This window comes from Thalassophryne amazonica, chromosome 9 (genome assembly GCF_902500255.1).
Source record: "Thalassophryne amazonica chromosome 9, fThaAma1.1, whole genome shotgun sequence".
Classification (NCBI taxonomy): domain Eukaryota; kingdom Metazoa; phylum Chordata; class Actinopteri; order Batrachoidiformes; family Batrachoididae; genus Thalassophryne; species Thalassophryne amazonica.
This window is the reverse complement of record NC_047111.1, coordinates 3,048,049-3,067,135: the sequence shown is the minus strand read 5'-3', so window position 1 is coordinate 3,067,135 and position 19,087 is coordinate 3,048,049. Positions and strand designations below refer to the sequence as shown.

The 19,087-nt window shown below is 42.5% G+C and overlaps 1 protein-coding gene across 1 annotated transcript in view; it reads right to left on the bottom strand.

Moving 5' to 3' along the window:
• ttc3 (tetratricopeptide repeat domain 3) overlaps positions 1-19,087 on the bottom strand; it is a 190,832-nt gene that overhangs the window by 11,736 nt on the left and 160,009 nt on the right. The window contains exons 46-47 of the mRNA XM_034177494.1: positions 1,836-1,928; positions 570-662 (exon numbers count right to left, since the gene is read on the bottom strand). Coding sequence (XP_034033385.1) covers positions 570-662; positions 1,836-1,928 — 186 coding nt within the window. The remainder of the gene's footprint in view (positions 1-569; positions 663-1,835; positions 1,929-19,087) is intronic.

The window sequence follows — 19,087 nt, the reverse complement described above, 5'->3', positions numbered from 1 at the left end:
AAAAACTTTTCTTACATTAGAAAACTCAGCTCGACAGTGATTGATTCTGCAGCTAAAAGCTAATTTAGCTGATAAACTTTAGCAGAGCACAAACGTCACGTATTATTTTCACTCACTCACCTGAAACAAAATTTAGTCCGTTGCTCAAATTCATTAATCTGGTGGTTTGACTCGCAGACAGAGTTAAACTCTTGTCTGAATGCTAATGGCGTTAGCATTTGTAGCAGCTGGACGCGTAACCCGTTAGCTCCACTTAATGCACGATTACTGGAGGAAAAACGCGGCTCATGACTTTTAATGTCCATAACAAAGTAAACCGTTAGAAGAACAGCGCAGTGAATTTTTCTGTGGGAGTGGGATGGCACAGGAGTGAAAATCGACTCCTGTGTCACCCTCTAGTTTGCAGGTCGCACCTGCATGTCAGTTAACAGGGGGCGCTGTGGGAGCAGGTCAGTCACTTTGAAACAGCATCTGAAACCACCAGGTTGTTCCCCATCAGACTGACACAAAAGTAATCATGACAGACAGGTGTGTGTCTGTCTGTCTGTCTGTGTGCGTCTGTGTCTCACCTCTCGGTGGAAGCCGTGCCGACACTCCAGCACACACGTGTCCTCTGGACTCATGTCATCGTGACAGATGATGCACGGATCCTCCACATTCAGCTAGAAAATAACACCACTGCTGTCAGAGAACCAGGTCCAACAAGCTGCCAGGTCCAAACGTCAGTGAGCATTTACAGGGTGGACTGGATGATAAATCTGTCTGTAGTCAGAGATTCTCAAAAACTGAGGGACTGTACAAGGAGGACACAAGTGAGGGAAGCCACCAAGACAACTCTAAAGAGGCCATCAGCTTCTGTGGCTGTGACTGGAGAGACAGAGCAGACAGAGACAGACCGAGTGACAGACAGAATGACAGACAGGCAGGCAGAGTGACAGACAAAGAACAACAGACGCTCAGAGACAGGCCAAATGTCAGGCCCAGAACGACAGACTCACAGAGACAGGCTGAATGTCAGGCCCAGAACGACAGACTCACAGAAAATATTCACAGACATGCAGAGAGGAACAGACACAGTTGTACAGCTTCATGATGTACATCCCATGATTTTCTTCAAAAGAACAGACAAAATTTAAGCTGTGGTTTGCCAGAAGGCACATGGGAAACCTGAGCCTATATCTGATCTGGTTTCCAGTCCCAGATGAAGCTGTGGATGTGGATGCAGCAGTCAGTGTCTCTAAGCCACAGAAGCCTGTGAGTCCTTCAAGGCTGTCTTGGTGGCTTCCCTCACCGGTCTCCTTCCCGCACACTCTGTGTTTCTTAATGCTGATGTAAATAAAGTCCAGACAGATTCAGTGACACACTGGAAATGTTCATAAGTTCAGCTTCTGACTTCTCAAGAAAAATGGCTGTAAATGTGACAATTTATTCCTTATATTCTGTCCTGGCTGACAGGTAGTGAACAAAATGAGAGACCCAGTAGATCTGACTGAGATGCTTTACTGAATTTTCTCAAATACCTTTGTAAAACTGCAACACAAATGAAGTACACAACATGTTACTTTACAGATGCATAAACCACATTCCGGTAAACACACACCATTATGAATGCACTTACAGGAAGTGCAGAACACAAACGAAGCTCAACAACCCACACAAACACAGGGAGAACATGCAAATTCCACACAGAAAGGCCACAGGTGGGAATCAAACCCATGAGGCAAAAGACATACAAAACTTACTCTCTGTCCCATTGTTACAGATCTTTCTCTCTTTTTTACCTTTACTTTTTAATTTTTACTGGACCTTTGGACTGATGATGATTAAATACTTACTGCGTTGGAATGTGTTGACCTTTGAGGACCCAAGGGCTGCCAGACGGGGGCTGGAGGTACAGAATGGGGTGCCGTGCCAGAATTAAGGTTCTCCTGAAAGAAAAATAATAAACTTTTCCATCAACCAGCCAGTCGGAGCCAGCAGCTGCCCACACACTCAGTCATGAAGCAAGGCAGCAGTCGGGGTTTTCCTGCCAAGAGGAATGTGAGGTGGCTGCCTCATTAAAACTTCACTGAGCCTCACTGGCAGGCGTCACTGGGGTTTGCTTCAAATGATGTTTTAGGCAATATCTTAATGATATTTGTCCATTCTGGCACAAGTAAATCAGACTCTCATTCATTGTTTACTGACATTTTTTCTAATCATTTTCAAGTATTAATAGCATCATCTTCTGATATATAAGGCTGACCGCGCACGCACGTTTGTGTATCTTCTGACATATAAGGCTGACCGCGCACGCACGTTTGTATATCTTCTGACATATAAGGCTGACCGCGCGCGCACGTGTGTATATCTTCTGACATAAGGTTGACCGCACAAGTGTATATCTTCTGATAAATAAGGCTGACTGCGCGCGCACGTGTGTATATCTTCTGATATATAAGGCTGACTGCGCGCGCACGTGTGTATATCTTCTGACATATAAGGCTGACTGCGCGCGCACGTGTGTATATCTTCTGACATATAAGGCTGACTGCGCGCGCACGTGTGTATATCTTCTGACATATAAGGCTGACTGCGCGCGCACGTGTGTATATCTTCTGACATATAAGGCTGACTGCGCGCGCACGTGTGTATATCTTCTGACATATAAGGCTGACTGCGCGCGCACGTGTGTATATCTTCTGACATATAAGGCTGACTGCGCGCGCACGTGTGTATATCTTCTGACATATAAGGCTGACTGCGCGCGCACGTGTGTACATCTTCTGACATATAAGGCTGACTGCGCGCGCACGTGTGTATATCTTCTGACATATAAGGCTGACTGCGCGCGCACGTGTGTATATCTTCTGACATATAAGGCTGACTGCGCGCGCACGTGTATATCTTCTGATAAGGCTGACTGCGCGCGCACGTGTATATCTTCTGATAAATAAGGCTGACTGCGCGTGCACGTGTATATCTTCTGACATATAAGGCTGACTGCGCGTGCACGTGTATATCTTCTGATATATAAGGCTGACTGCACGCACGTGTGTATATCTTCTGACATATAAGGCTGACTGCGCGTGCACGTGTATATCTTCTGATATATAAGGCTGACTGCGCGTGCACGTGTGTATATCTTCTGACATATAAGGCTGACTGCACGCACGTGTGTATATCTTCTGATATATAAGGCTGACCGCACGTGTGTATATCTTCTGACATATAAGGCTGACTGCGCGTGCACGTGTATATCTTCTGATATATAAGGCTGACTGCGCGTGCACGTGTGTATATCTTCTGATATATAAGGCTGACTGCACGCACGTGTGTATATCTTCTGACATATAAGGCTGACTGCGCGTGCACGTGTATATCTTCTGATATATAAGGCTGACTGCGCGTGCACGTGTGTATATCTTCTGACATATAAGGCTGACTGCACGCACGTGTGTATATCTTCTGATATATAAGGCTGACCGCACGTGTGTATATCTTCTGACATATAAGGCTGACTGCGCGTGCACGTGTATATCTTCTGATATATAAGGCTGACTGCGCGTGCACGTGTGTATATCTTCTGACATATAAGGCTGACTGCACGCACGTGTGTATATCTTCTGATATATAAGGCTGACCGCACGTGTGTATATCTTCTGATATATAAGGCTGACCGCACGTGTGTATATCTTCTGATATATAAGGTTGACTGCACGCACGTGTGAATATCTTCTGATATATAAGGTTGACTGCACGCACGTGTGTATATCTTCTGATATATAAGGCTGACCGCACGTGTGTATATCTTCTGATATATAAGGCTGACCGCACGTGTGTATATCTTCTGATATATAAGGTTGACTGCACGCACGTGTGAATATCTTCTGATATATAAGGTTGACTGCACGCACGTGTGTATATCTTCTGATAAATAAGGTTGACTGCACGCACGTGTGAATATCTTCTGATATATAAGGTTGACTGCGCGTGCACGTGTGTATATCTTCTGATATATAAGGTTGACTGCGCGTGTGTATATCTTCTGATAAATAAGGCTGACTGCACGCACGTGTGAATATCTTCTGATATATAAGGCTGACTGCACGTGTGTATATCTTCTGATAAATAAGGCTGACTGCACGCACGTGTGAATATCTTCTGATATATAAGGTTGACTGCGCGTGCACGTGTGTATATCTTCTGATATATAAGGTTGACTGCGCGTGCACGTGTGTATATCTTCTGATATATAAGGCTGACTGCACGTGTGTATATCTTCTGATAAATAAGGTTGACTGCACGCACGTGTGAATATCTTCTGATATATAAGGTTGACTGCGCGTGCACGTGTGTATATCTTCTGATATATAAGGTTGACTGCGCGTGCACGTGTGTATATCTTCTGATATATAAGGCTGACTGCACGTGTGTATATCTTCTGATAAATAAGGTTGACTGCACGCACGTGTGAATATCTTCTGATATATAAGGTTGACTGCGCGTGCACGTGTGTATATCTTCTGATATATAAGGTTGACTGCGCGTGCACGTGTGTATATCTTCTGATATATAAGGTTGACTGCGCGTGCACGTGTGTATATCTTCTGATATATAAGGTTGACTGCACGTGCACGTGTGTATATCTTCTGATATATAAGGTTGACTGCGCGTGCACGTGTGTATATCTTCTGATATATAAGGTTGACTGCGCGTGCACGTGTGTATATCTTCTGATATATAAGGCTGACTGCACGTGTGTATATCTTCTGATATATAAGGCTGACCGCACGTGTGTATATCTTCTGATAAATAAGGTTGACTGCGCGTGCACGTGTATATCTTCTGACATATAAGGCTGACTGCACGCACGTGTGTATATCTTCTGATATATAAGGCTGACTGCACGTGTGTATATCTTCTGATAAATAAGGTTGACTGCGCGTGCACGTGTATATCTTCTGATATATAAGGCTGACTGCACGTGTGTATATCTTCTGATAAATAAGGTTGACTGCGCGTGCACGTGTATATCTTCTGACATATAAGGCTGACTGCACGCACGTGTGTATATCTTCTGATATATAAGGCTGACTGCACGTGTGTATATCTTCTGATAAATAAGGTTGACTGCGCGTGCACGTGTATATCTTCTGACATATAAGGCTGACTGCACGCACGTGTGTATATCTTCTGATATATAAGGCTGACTGCACGTGTGTATATCTTCTGATAAATAAGGTTGACTGCGCGTGCACGTGTGAATATCTTCTGATATATAAGGCTGACTGCACGTGTGTATATCTTCTGATAAATAAGGTTGACTGCACGCACGTGTGAATATCTTCTGATATATAAGGTTGACTGCGCGTGCACGTGTGTATATCTTCTGATATATAAGGCTGACCGCACGTGTGTATATCTTCTGATAAATAAGGTTGACTGCGCGTGCACGTGTATATCTTCTGATATATAAGGTTGACTGCGCGTGCACGTGTGTATATCTTCTGATATATAAGGTTGACTGCGCGTGCACGTGTGTATATCTTCTGATATATAAGGCTGACCGCACGTGTGTATATCTTCTGATAAATAAGGTTGACTGCGCGTGCACGTGTATATCTTCTGACATATAAGGCTGACTGCACGCACGTGTGTATATCTTCTGATATATAAGGTTGACTGCGCGTGCACGTGTGTATATCTTCTGATATATAAGGCTGACTGCACGCACGTGTGTATATCTTCTGACATATAAGGCTGACTGCGCGTGCACGTGTATATCTTCTGATATATAAGGCTGACTGCGCGTGCACGTGTGTATATCTTCTGACATATAAGGCTGACTGCACGCACGTGTGTATATCTTCTGATATATAAGGCTGACCGCACGTGTGTATATCTTCTGACATATAAGGCTGACTGCGCGTGCACGTGTATATCTTCTGATATATAAGGCTGACTGCGCGTGCACGTGTGTATATCTTCTGATATATAAGGCTGACTGCACGCACGTGTGTATATCTTCTGACATATAAGGCTGACTGCGCGTGCACGTGTATATCTTCTGATATATAAGGCTGACTGCGCGTGCACGTGTGTATATCTTCTGACATATAAGGCTGACTGCACGCACGTGTGTATATCTTCTGATATATAAGGCTGACCGCACGTGTGTATATCTTCTGACATATAAGGCTGACTGCGCGTGCACGTGTATATCTTCTGATATATAAGGCTGACTGCGCGTGCACGTGTGTATATCTTCTGACATATAAGGCTGACTGCACGCACGTGTGTATATCTTCTGATATATAAGGCTGACCGCACGTGTGTATATCTTCTGATATATAAGGCTGACCGCACGTGTGTATATCTTCTGATATATAAGGTTGACTGCACGCACGTGTGAATATCTTCTGATATATAAGGTTGACTGCACGCACGTGTGTATATCTTCTGATATATAAGGCTGACCGCACGTGTGTATATCTTCTGATATATAAGGCTGACCGCACGTGTGTATATCTTCTGATATATAAGGTTGACTGCACGCACGTGTGAATATCTTCTGATATATAAGGTTGACTGCACGCACGTGTGTATATCTTCTGATAAATAAGGTTGACTGCACGCACGTGTGAATATCTTCTGATATATAAGGTTGACTGCGCGTGCACGTGTGTATATCTTCTGATATATAAGGTTGACTGCGCGTGCACGTGTGTATATCTTCTGATATATAAGGCTGACTGCACGTGTGTATATCTTCTGATAAATAAGGCTGACTGCACGCACGTGTGAATATCTTCTGATATATAAGGTTGACTGCGCGTGCACGTGTGTATATCTTCTGATATATAAGGTTGACTGCGCGTGCACGTGTGTATATCTTCTGATATATAAGGCTGACTGCACGTGTGTATATCTTCTGATAAATAAGGTTGACTGCACGCACGTGTGAATATCTTCTGATATATAAGGTTGACTGCGCGTGCACGTGTGTATATCTTCTGATATATAAGGTTGACTGCGCGTGCACGTGTGTATATCTTCTGATATATAAGGCTGACTGCACGTGTGTATATCTTCTGATAAATAAGGTTGACTGCACGCACGTGTGAATATCTTCTGATATATAAGGTTGACTGCGCGTGCACGTGTGTATATCTTCTGATATATAAGGTTGACTGCGCGTGCACGTGTGTATATCTTCTGATATATAAGGTTGACTGCGCGTGCACGTGTGTATATCTTCTGATATATAAGGTTGACTGCGCGTGCACGTGTGTATATCTTCTGATATATAAGGTTGACTGCGCGTGCACGTGTGTATATCTTCTGATATATAAGGTTGACTGCGCGTGCACGTGTGTATATCTTCTGATATATAAGGCTGACTGCACGTGTGTATATCTTCTGATATATAAGGCTGACCGCACGTGTGTATATCTTCTGATAAATAAGGTTGACTGCGCGTGCACGTGTATATCTTCTGACATATAAGGCTGACTGCACGCACGTGTGTATATCTTCTGATATATAAGGCTGACTGCACGTGTGTATATCTTCTGATAAATAAGGTTGACTGCGCGTGCACGTGTATATCTTCTGATATATAAGGCTGACTGCACGTGTGTATATCTTCTGATAAATAAGGTTGACTGCGCGTGCACGTGTATATCTTCTGACATATAAGGCTGACTGCACGCACGTGTGTATATCTTCTGATATATAAGGCTGACTGCACGTGTGTATATCTTCTGATAAATAAGGTTGACTGCGCGTGCACGTGTATATCTTCTGACATATAAGGCTGACTGCACGCACGTGTGTATATCTTCTGATATATAAGGCTGACTGCACGTGTGTATATCTTCTGATAAATAAGGTTGACTGCGCGTGCACGTGTGAATATCTTCTGATATATAAGGCTGACTGCACGTGTGTATATCTTCTGATAAATAAGGTTGACTGCACGCACGTGTGAATATCTTCTGATATATAAGGTTGACTGCGCGTGCACGTGTGTATATCTTCTGATATATAAGGTTGACTGCGCGTGCACGTGTGTATATCTTCTGATATATAAGGCTGACCGCACGTGTGTATATCTTCTGATAAATAAGGTTGACTGCGCGTGCACGTGTATATCTTCTGACATATAAGGCTGACTGCACGCACGTGTGTATATCTTCTGATATATAAGGTTGACTGCGCGTGCACGTGTGTATATCTTCTGATATATAAGGTTGACTGCGCGTGCACGTGTGTATATCTTCTGATATATAAGGCTGACCGCACGTGTGTATATCTTCTGATAAATAAGGTTGACTGCGCGTGCACGTGTATATCTTCTGACATATAAGGCTGACTGCACGCACGTGTGTATATCTTCTGATATATAAGGCTGACTGCACGTGTGTATATCTTCTGATAAATAAGGTTGACTGCGCGTGCACGTGTATATCTTCTGACATATAAGGCTGACTGCACGCACGTGTGTATATCTTCTGATAAATAAAGATGACTGCACGTGCACGTGTATATCTTCTGATGTTGGCTCTCACTGCGGTATTGTATCACTTCCTGTTCCGGAGCACAGCGGTGTTTTTCTGTATCTGTTAGCTGTTTAATCTGCGCAGTTAGATTGATCTAGTTATCTAGATTACGATTTGTTTCCCAGTGTAATCTTTACGTGCCTTAACTAAAGCACTCCTTCTGCTGAATCACCTCAATTATTTACACATTATTCACTTTGCGTGTTTTTAGGAATCCGCTAGCTTAGCGTAGCTACTAGCTCTTAGCCGATTTAGCATGGCGGCTTCTCCTGTCTCTCCCGCACTTTTCTGCTCTGGGTGTGAAATGTTTAGTTATTCCTCGGCCTCCTTTAGCAGTAATGGTACTTGTAATAAGTGTAGCTTATTCGTAGCTTTGGAGGCCAGGCTGGGCGAATTGGAGACTCGGCTCCGCACCGTGGAAAATTCTACCAAGGTAGCTTAGCCGCCGTTAGTTACCCCCTGGCAGATCCCGAGCAGCCGGGAAAGCAGGCCGACTGGGTGACTGTGAGGAGGAAGCGTAGCCCTAAACAGAAGCCCCGTGTACACCGCCAACCCGTTCACATTTCTAACCGTTTTTCCCCACTCGACGACACACCCGCCGAGGATCAAACTCTGGTTATTGGCGACTCTGTTTTGCGAAATGTGAAGTTAGCGACACCAGCAACCATAGTCAATTGTCTTCCGGGGGCCAGAGCAGGCGACATTGAAGGAAATTTGAAACTGCTGGCTGAGGCTAAGCGTAAATTTGGTAAGATTGTAATTCACGTCGGCAGTAATGACACCCGGTTACGCCAATCGGAGGTCACTAAAATTAACATTAAATCGGTGTGTAACTTTGCAAAAACAATGTCGGACTCTGTAGTTTTCTCTAGGCCCCTCCCCAATCGGACCGGGAGTGACATGTTTAGCCGCATGTTCTCCTTGAATTGCTGGCTGTCTGAGTCGTGTCCAAAAAATGAGGTGGGCTTCATAGATAATTGGCATTTTGAATTAACTGAAGGCTTTTTAGGGAACTTTTAGGACAACCTGATAATAATGAATTACAATAGTCCAGCCTAGAGGAAATAAATGCATGAATTAGTTTTTCAGCATCACTCTGAGACAAGACCTTTCTGATTTTAGAGATATTGCGTAAATGCAAAAAAGCAGTCCTACATATTTGTTTAATATGCGCTTTGAATGACATATCCTGATCAAAAATGACTCCAAGATTTCTCACAGTATTACTAGAGGTCAGGGTAATGCCATCCAGAGTAAGGATTTGGTTAGACACCATGTTTCTAAGATTTGTGGGGCCAAGTACAATAACTTCAGTTTTATCTGAGTTTAAAAGCAGGAAATTAGAGGTCATCCATGTCTTTATGTCTGTAAGACAATCCTGCAGTTTAGCTAATTGGTGTGTGTCCTCTGGCTTCATGGATAGATAAAGCTGGGTATCATCTGCATAACAATGAAAATTTAAGCAATACCGTCTAATAATACTGCCTAAGGGAAGCATGTATAAAGTGAATAAAATTGGTCCTAGCACAGAACCTTGTGGAACTCCATAATTAACTTTAGTCTGTAAAGAAGATTCCCCATTTACATGAACAAATTGTAATCTATTAGACAAATATGATTCAAACCACCGCAGCGCAGTGCCTTTAATACCTATGGCATGCTCTAATCTCTGTAATAAAATTTTATGGTCAACAGTATCAAAAGCAGCACTGAGGTCTAACAGAACAAGCACAGAGATGAGTCCACTGTCTGAGGCCATAAGAAGATCATTTGTAACCTTCACTAATGCTGTTTCTGTACTATGATGAATTCTAAAACCTGACTGAAACTCTTCAAATAGACCATTCCTCTGCAGATGATCAGTTAGCTGTTTTACAACTACCCTTTCAAGAATTTTTGAGAGAAAAGGAAGGTTAGAGATTGGCCTATAATTAGCTAAGATAGCTGGGTCAAGTGATGGCTTTTTAAGTAATGGTTTAATTACTGCCACCTTAAAAGCCTGTGGTACATAGCCAACTAACAAAGATAGATTGATCATATTTAAGATCGAAGCATTAAATAATGGTAGGGCTTCCTTGAGCAGCCTGGTAGGAATGGGGTCTAATAAACATGTTGATGGTTTGGATGAAGTAACTAATGAAAATAACTCAGACAGAACAATCGGAGAGAAAGAGTCTAACCAAATACCGGCATCACTGAAAGCAGCCAAAGATAACGATACGTCTTTGGGATGGTTATGAGTAATTTTTTCTCTAATAGTTAAAATTTTGTTAGCAAAGAAAGTCATGAAGTCATTACTAGTTAAAGTTAATGGAATACTCAGCTCAATAGAGCTCTGACTCTTTGTCAGCCTGGCTACAGTGCTGAAAAGAAACCTGGGGTTGTTCTTATTTTCTTCAATTAGTGATGAGTAGAAAGATGTCCTAGCTTTACGGAGGGCTTTTTTTTTATAGAGGAACAGACTCTTTTTCCAGGCTAAGTGAAGCTCTTCTAAATTAGTGAGACGCCATTTCCTCTCCAACTTACGGGTTATCTGCTTTAAGCTACGAGTTTGTGAGTTATACCACGGAGTCAGACACTTCTGATTTAAAGCTCTCTTTTTTAGAGGAGCTACAGCATCCAAAGTTGATATATAAGGCCGACCGCGCGCGCACATCTTCTGATATATAAGGCTGACCGCGCACGCACGTTTGTATATCTTCTGACATATAAGGCTGACCGCGCGCGCACGTGTGTATATCTTCTGACATAAGGTTGACCGCACGCGTGTATATCTTCTGATATATAAGGCTGACTGCGCGTGCACGTGTGTATATCTTCTGATATATAAGGCTGACTGCGCGTGCACGTGTGTATATCTTCTGATATATAAGGCTGACTGCGCGCGCACGTGTGTATATCTTCTGACATATAAGGCTGACTGCGCGTGCACGTGTGTATATCTTCTGATATATAAGGCTGACTGCGCGTGCACGTGTGTATATCTTCTGATATATAAGGCTGACTGCGCGTGCACCTGTGTATATCTTCTGACATATAAGGCTGACTGCGCGTGCACGTGTGTATATCTTCTGACATATAAGGCTGACTGCGCGTGCACGTGTGAATATCTTCTGATATATAAGGCTGACTGCACGTGTGTATATCTTCTGATAAATAAGGTTGACTGCACGCACGTGTGAATATCTTCTGATATATAAGGTTGACTGCGCGTGCACGTGTGTATATCTTCTGATATATAAGGTTGACTGCGCGTGCACGTGTGTATATCTTCTGATATATAAGGCTGACCGCACGTGTGTATATCTTCTGATAAATAAGGTTGACTGCGCGTGCACGTGTATATCTTCTGACATATAAGGCTGACTGCACGCACGTGTGTATATCTTCTGATATATAAGGTTGACTGCGCGTGCACGTGTGTATATCTTCTGATATATAAGGTTGACTGCGCGTGCACGTGTGTATATCTTCTGATATATAAGGCTGACCGCACGTGTGTATATCTTCTGATAAATAAGGTTGACTGCGCGTGCACGTGTATATCTTCTGACATATAAGGCTGACTGCACGCACGTGTGTATATCTTCTGATATATAAGGCTGACTGCACGTGTGTATATCTTCTGATAAATAAGGTTGACTGCGCGTGCACGTGTATATCTTCTGACATATAAGGCTGACTGCACGCACGTGTGTATATCTTCTGATAAATAAAGATGACTGCACGTGCACGTGTATATCTTCTGATGTTGGCTCTCACTGCGGTATTGTATCACTTCCTGTTCCGGAGCACAGCGGTGTTTTTCTGTATCTGTTAGCTGTTTAATCTGCGCAGTTAGATTGATCTAGTTATCTAGATTACGATTTGTTTCCCAGTGTAATCTTTACGTGCCTTAACTAAAGCACTCCTTCTGCTGAATCACCTCATTTATTTACACATTATTCACTTTGCGTGTTTTTAGGAATCCGCTAGCTTAGCGTAGCTACTAGCTCTTAGCCGATTTAGCATGGCGGCTTCTCCTGTCTCTCCCGCACTTTTCTGCTCTGGGTGTGAAATGTTTAGTTATTCCTCGGCCTCCTTTAGCAGTAATGGTACTTGTAATAAGTGTAGCTTATTCGTAGCTTTGGAGGCCAGGCTGGGCGAATTGGAGACTCGGCTCCGCACCGTGGAAAATTCTACCAAGGTAGCTTAGCCGCCGTTAGTTACCCCCTGGCAGATCCCGAGCAGCCGGGAAAGCAGGCCGACTGGGTGACTGTGAGGAGGAAGCGTAGCCCTAAACAGAAGCCCCGTGTACACCGCCAACCCGTTCACATTTCTAACCGTTTTTCCCCACTCGACGACACACCCGCCGAGGATCAAACTCTGGTTATTGGCGACTCTGTTTTGCGAAATGTGAAGTTAGCGACACCAGCAACCATAGTCAATTGTCTTCCGGGGGCCAGAGCAGGCGACATTGAAGGAAATTTGAAACTGCTGGCTGAGGCTAAGCGTAAATTTGGTAAGATTGTAATTCACGTCGGCAGTAATGACACCCGGTTACGCCAATCGGAGGTCACTAAAATTAACATTAAATCGGTGTGTAACTTTGCAAAAACAATGTCGGACTCTGTAGTTTTCTCTAGGCCCCTCCCCAATCGGACCGGGAGTGACATGTTTAGCCGCATGTTCTCCTTGAATTGCTGGCTGTCTGAGTCGTGTCCAAAAAATGAGGTGGGCTTCATAGATAATTGGCATTTTGAATTAACTGAAGGCTTTTTAGGGAACTTTTAGGACAACCTGATAATAATGAATTACAATAGTCCAGCCTAGAGGAAATAAATGCATGAATTAGTTTTTCAGCATCACTCTGAGACAAGACCTTTCTGATTTTAGAGATATTGCGTAAATGCAAAAAAGCAGTCCTACATATTTGTTTAATATGCGCTTTGAATGACATATCCTGATCAAAAATGACTCCAAGATTTCTCACAGTATTACTAGAGGTCAGGGTAATGCCATCCAGAGTAAGGATTTGGTTAGACACCATGTTTCTAAGATTTGTGGGGCCAAGTACAATAACTTCAGTTTTATCTGAGTTTAAAAGCAGGAAATTAGAGGTCATCCATGTCTTTATGTCTGTAAGACAATCCTGCAGTTTAGCTAATTGGTGTGTGTCCTCTGGCTTCATGGATAGATAAAGCTGGGTATCATCTGCATAACAATGAAAATTTAAGCAATACCGTCTAATAATACTGCCTAAGGGAAGCATGTATAAAGTGAATAAAATTGGTCCTAGCACAGAACCTTGTGGAACTCCATAATTAACTTTAGTCTGTAAAGAAGATTCCCCATTTACATGAACAAATTGTAATCTATTAGACAAATATGATTCAAACCACCGCAGCGCAGTGCCTTTAATACCTATGGCATGCTCTAATCTCTGTAATAAAATTTTATGGTCAACAGTATCAAAAGCAGCACTGAGGTCTAACAGAACAAGCACAGAGATGAGTCCACTGTCTGAGGCCATAAGAAGATCATTTGTAACCTTCACTAATGCTGTTTCTGTACTATGATGAATTCTAAAACCTGACTGAAACTCTTCAAATAGACCATTCCTCTGCAGATGATCAGTTAGCTGTTTTACAACTACCCTTTCAAGAATTTTTGAGAGAAAAGGAAGGTTAGAGATTGGCCTATAATTAGCTAAGATAGCTGGGTCAAGTGATGGCTTTTTAAGTAATGGTTTAATTACTGCCACCTTAAAAGCCTGTGGTACATAGCCAACTAACAAAGATAGATTGATCATATTTAAGATCGAAGCATTAAATAATGGTAGGGCTTCCTTGAGCAGCCTGGTAGGAATGGGGTCTAATAAACATGTTGATGGTTTGGATGAAGTAACTAATGAAAATAACTCAGACAGAACAATCGGAGAGAAAGAGTCTAACCAAATACCGGCATCACTGAAAGCAGCCAAAGATAACGATACGTCTTTGGGATGGTTATGAGTAATTTTTTCTCTAATAGTTAAAATTTTGTTAGCAAAGAAAGTCATGAAGTCATTACTAGTTAAAGTTAATGGAATACTCAGCTCAATAGAGCTCTGACTCTTTGTCAGCCTGGCTACAGTGCTGAAAAGAAACCTGGGGTTGTTCTTATTTTCTTCAATTAGTGATGAGTAGAAAGATGTCCTAGCTTTACGGAGGGCTTTTTTTTTATAGAGGAACAGACTCTTTTTCCAGGCTAAGTGAAGCTCTTCTAAATTAGTGAGACGCCATTTCCTCTCCAACTTACGGGTTATCTGCTTTAAGCTACGAGTTTGTGAGTTATACCACGGAGTCAGACACTTCTGATTTAAAGCTCTCTTTTTTAGAGGAGCTACAGCATCCAAAGTTGATATATAAGGCCGACCGCGCGCGCACATCTTCTGATATATAAGGCTGACCGCGCACGCACGTTTGTATATCTTCTGACATATAAGGCTGACCGCGCGCGCACGTGTGTATATCTTCTGACATAAGGTTGACCGCACGCGTGTATATCTTCTGATATATAAGGCTGACTGCGCGTGCACGTGTGTATATCTTCTGATATATAAGGCTGACTGCGCGTGCACGTGTGTATATCTTCTGATATATAAGGCTGACTGCGCGTGCACGTGTGTATATCTTCTGATATATAAGGCTGACTGCGCGTGCACGTGTGTATATCTTCTGATATATAAGGCTGACTGCGCGTGCACCTGTGTATATTTTCTGATATATAAGGCTGACTGCGCGCGCACGTGTGTATATCTTCTGACATATAAGGCTGACTGCGCGTGCACGTGTGTATATCTTCTGATATATAAGGCTGACTGCGCGTGCACGTGTGTATATCTTCTGATATATAAGGCTGACTGCGCGTGCACCTGTGTATATCTTCTGACATATAAGGCTGACTGCGCGTGCACGTGTGTATATCTTCTGACATATAAGGCTGACTGCGCGTGCACGTGTGTATATCTTCTGACATATAAGGCTGACTGCGCGTGCACGTGTGTATATCTTCTGACATATAAGGCTGACTGCGCGTGCACGTGTGTATATCTTCTGATATATAAGGCTGACTGCGCGTGCACCTGTGTATATTTTCTGATATATAAGGCTGACTGCGCGTGCACGTGTGTATATCTTCTGACATATAAGGCTGACTGCGCGTGCACGTGTGTATATCTTCTGATATATAAGGCTGACTGCGCGTGCACGTGTGTATATCTTCTGATATATAAGGCTGACTGCGCGTGCACGTGTGTATATCTTCTGATATATAAGGCTGACTGCGCGTGCACGTGTATATCTTCTGATATATAAGGCTGACTGCGCGTGCACCTGTGTATATTTTCTGATATATAAGGCTGACTGCGCGTGCACGTGTGTATATCTTCTGATATATAAGGCTGACTGCGCGTGCACGTGTGTATATCTTCTGATATATAAGGCTGACTGCGCGTGCACCTGTGTATATTTTCTGATAAGGCTGACCGCGCGTGCACGTTTGTATATTTTCTGATAAGGCTGACCGCGCGTGCACGTTTGTATATTTTCTGATATATAAGGCTGACTGCGCGTGCACGTGTGTATATCTTCTGATATACGAGGTCTGTGAGAAAAGTATCTGACCTTTTTATTTTATGCAAAAAATATATGGATTTGATTCATATGTTTTTACGTCAGACAAGCTTGAACCTTCGTGCGCATGTGTGAGTTTTTCCACGCCTGTCGGTTGCGTCATTCGCCTGTGGGCAGGCTTTGAGTGAGCACTGGTCCACCCCTCTCGTCGTCGTTTAATTGCGAGGAAATGGCGGAACGATTTGGGCTTTTTTTCCATCAGAATTTTTTCAGAAACTGTTAGAGACAGGTAGCTGGAAACCATTCGAAAAATTTATCTGGCTTTCGGTGAAAATTTTACGGGCTTCACAGAGAATAAGGAGTGTTACTACAGCTTTAAGGACGGCCCACAATGGCGCACGGTGCGCCGCGCTCCGAGCCAACATTGAGAGGCAGAAACTACCACATCATTTCTAAACGGATGGCTGTGTGGAGCTGGGACCGTCGTGTGCAGTTTCTCTGGTTATCACAAGAGCTGGACATCAGCCATTTTCCTGCAGATTTCACTTTTAACAAGAGAATGGAAAAGCCGCGCGGAGGCTTCACGTGTCACGACCGATTCCCTAATGAAGCAAGACAAAGGAACACCTCCGTTTTGGAGTGTTAGAGGACAAGTTGGGACATGCCCAGCTCTCCACAATTTCTCTTATACTCACTCGACTGGTAAGCACTGAAAGCCGAGATAGACATGTCCCATGCGCCATTGTGGGCCGTCCTTAAAGCTGTAGTAACACTCCTTATTCTCTGTGAAGCCCGTAAAAGTTTCACCGAAAGCCAGATTAATTTTTTGAATGGTTTCCAACTGCCTGTCTGAAAAAATTGTGATGGAAAAAAAGCCCAAATCATTCCGCCATTTCCTGACAATGAAACAACGACGAGATGGGTGGAGCAGTGCTCACTCAAAGCCTGCCCACAGGCGAATGACGCAACAGACAGGCGTGGAAAAACTCACGCATGCGCACGAAGGTTCAAGCTTGGCTGACGTAAAAACATAGGAATCAAATCCATATATTTTTTTGCATAAAATAAAAAGGCTGGATACTTTTCTCACAGACCTCGTATAAGGCTGACCACGCCAGGACTGTAAAATGAAAATTGTGAAATCTGAGGAAAATTTGCAGAGGGTCTGGGGGGGTCTAGGGCCCTGTGGGGCCCCAGAATTAAATTTTGCATCTAATGATTTTTTTCAGCATCTCCTCCTCCATCTCCTGGAAGAACAAATCTCAAAATTAGTGCATAAATGATCCTATATTCAACCTTTCATTTGAACTGTCAATGATCACGTTGAAATAACAGAATATGACTTGGAAGTTGTACCTGGAATGATTTTCCTTTTAATTGTAAACCAAATTATGCATTAACTCAGAACAATTAAAGACTGAAAAGATGGTTAAAGCTTTCAAAAACCACAGCTAAAGCTTGGTGAATATTTGGAAAATCATGGTAAAATATCAATAACATACCTTATCCCTCTGGGGCTGACTGCTGAGTACAAGTTTTTACAAAATTATAAATAACTTTTTAATGATTATGAGATAAGAAACATACTTTTTTTTGCTGAAAAGTGAACTCCACAGACTTTCAAGCCAGCCACCCACCATCTTTGTACCCCTCATAGAAGCTGCGTGATGACATGCGCAATGTGAGTGTCCAATCAGAATTGGTTCACCATCACATGGTTTTCCAATATCCAATCGTAGGGCAGAGCAGTCTCACATGGTAGGCCAAAGATTGTTAGAAGCAGTGATGTGTTACCCTTGTGAATGTTATTTGAATAGCCCTCTGGCTGCTGGCTCCATGCGTAAAAGCCACTGAACTATACACTACGTGGAATGGGCCCAATCGATCACCGTACCTTGATTTGCCGCTAAGGCGTGAAGCCGGCAGAAGTACAGAAAACGCCATCTTGTGTCCCCCAGAACTTCGAACGCCGATATAAAAAAAGACACTGCACACGCACAATTTAGATTAATAATCACCGATTTAACTTAGTTTGATTTGATTTAGCTTTGTTTGCACCGCAAAATGCCATCTTGCGCTGCAATTAATTGCACGAATCCTGATACTCGTGAAAATCGTGGGAGAGGACTTTAAGGATTTTCAGTTTTGCTTTATTATTATGAGTTTTCCATGAAGCTGACAGGCCAGATTCAGTAATATACATATAATACATATATTATACAGTAAAACATATAATATATATAATATAATATATAATATATGTAATATAATATAATAATAATACATATATTATATAATACATATACATTTTGAAATTTTCAGCCTCTAACTTGGTCTGGCTTCTTTGAAAATGTCAACTTCTATAGAGCATTATCAAATAATATTAATATATTTTTTATTTTGGATCCAAATAAGATGCTGCTCCATCTGATGATGAAAGTGCATACACGCTCTGTACATACATAAAAAGGTATTTTTCAAAATGTGTTAATCAGATGCTGTAAAGTTTTGAAATGTAAACAACTGTAAACAACTCATTTAAAATTGGGCCATTGCTCTAGTTGTATTTTTTTGTTTCAGACACTAAAGTTGTCACATAGTTAATTTTCAGTTTGACAGAGTGCACACTGACGTGTGAATGGATTGACTGCTTTACATCACCTGTGATTGTGATTTGTTGCAATGTTCCTACTTCTGCAAAACTATAATACATTCTAATATTTACTTTAACTGACTGACCAATTACTTGTGTGCCTTTGTGTGTGTGCATGACAAAGGGCCAAGTATTTGTGCACTTGATTGTGGTTGATGTGCAAGGTTTGGGGGGTGTTTTGAGTGAGTGTGTGTGTGTGTTGTGTCAAATGAACATTATGTGTGACTGTGTGTGTCAAATGAACATTATGTGTGACTGTGTGTGTCAAATGAACATTATGTGTGTGTGTGGGGGGG